This window comes from Volvox carteri (genome assembly GCF_000143455.1).
Source record: "Volvox carteri f. nagariensis unplaced genomic scaffold VOLCAscaffold_1291, whole genome shotgun sequence".
NCBI classification, from domain to species: domain Eukaryota; kingdom Viridiplantae; phylum Chlorophyta; class Chlorophyceae; order Chlamydomonadales; family Volvocaceae; genus Volvox; species Volvox carteri.
This window is the reverse complement of record NW_003308523.1, coordinates 1-834: the sequence shown is the minus strand read 5'-3', so window position 1 is coordinate 834 and position 834 is coordinate 1. Positions and strand designations below refer to the sequence as shown.

At 62.6% G+C, this 834-nt stretch overlaps 1 protein-coding gene across 1 annotated transcript in view; it reads left to right on the top strand.

The window, feature by feature from the left end:
• Window positions 1-770, top strand: part of VOLCADRAFT_101470 (uncharacterized protein) — a gene marked incomplete at both ends in the record, with an annotated part of 2,010 nt that extends 1,240 nt beyond the window's left edge. The window contains 3 exons of the mRNA XM_002959905.1: window positions 31-119; window positions 259-349; window positions 729-770. Coding sequence (XP_002959951.1) covers window positions 31-119; window positions 259-349; window positions 729-770 — 222 coding nt within the window. The remainder of the gene's footprint in view (window positions 1-30; window positions 120-258; window positions 350-728) is intronic.
• Window positions 771-834: the final 64 nt, after the last annotated feature.

Genomic DNA, 834 nt, shown 5'->3' with positions numbered 1-834 from the left:
GCGGCACACCGCCACCTGCTGCGACTGCAGAACGACAACAACGCAGCCGCCGCAGCGGCAGCCGCCGCGGCGGCGGCGGCGACGGGCATGGCGCCGGGGCCGGCACCGCCGCCGATCCGGTGCGTGTGCGTGTGCGTGTGGGTGCTCCACCTTAAGTGTTTCGGCCTTAGGCAGTTATTGTTGTGTTCCCCCCCTCGCCGGGGGTTAAGGTTTCCCCCCCTCGCCGGGAGATAATTTGTGTTTCGCCTGTACGTGCAGGTACGACGCAGAGGTAGCGGCAGTACGGAGCCAAATTGAGCGCGGCGTGGTTGAGTTGGTGACTGGGCTGAGGTCCTCCGTGGACGTCAAGGTGCGGCGCGTGTGTGTATGTGTATCTGTTTGTATGTGTATGTATGTGTTTCTCTCGCAGGGGAAGGGCGGAGAAACGTCCTGACAGGGACGTAAATGATTTATTCCACACCCGGCCCAGATCCATGTGTGTGTATGTATCTATGTATGTACGTGTGTGTGTTTTGTGCGTGCTTAAATGTACTAAGCTGCGAGCCGCGAGTGATGTCACATGGACCTACCCTTCTGACGACCAACCCAACCCAACCGGTCCTGCCCCATAGGGTCCCAACCCCATTCCTCCGGTCACCCCCTCCAGCCTACCCCCCCCCCCTACACCCTTTCCCCTCCCCCCCTCCCCCACACGTCTCCTTCCCCCCCTCCCCCCCTCCCCCCAACAGCGGGCCTGCTCTCCCACGTTTCCCTTCTGGCGGAGGCCTTTGGTCGGCGCGGTGTCGCTGAGCTGCTACTGCCTCTGCTCATCACGTGCCTCAACGCCCCCGAGGG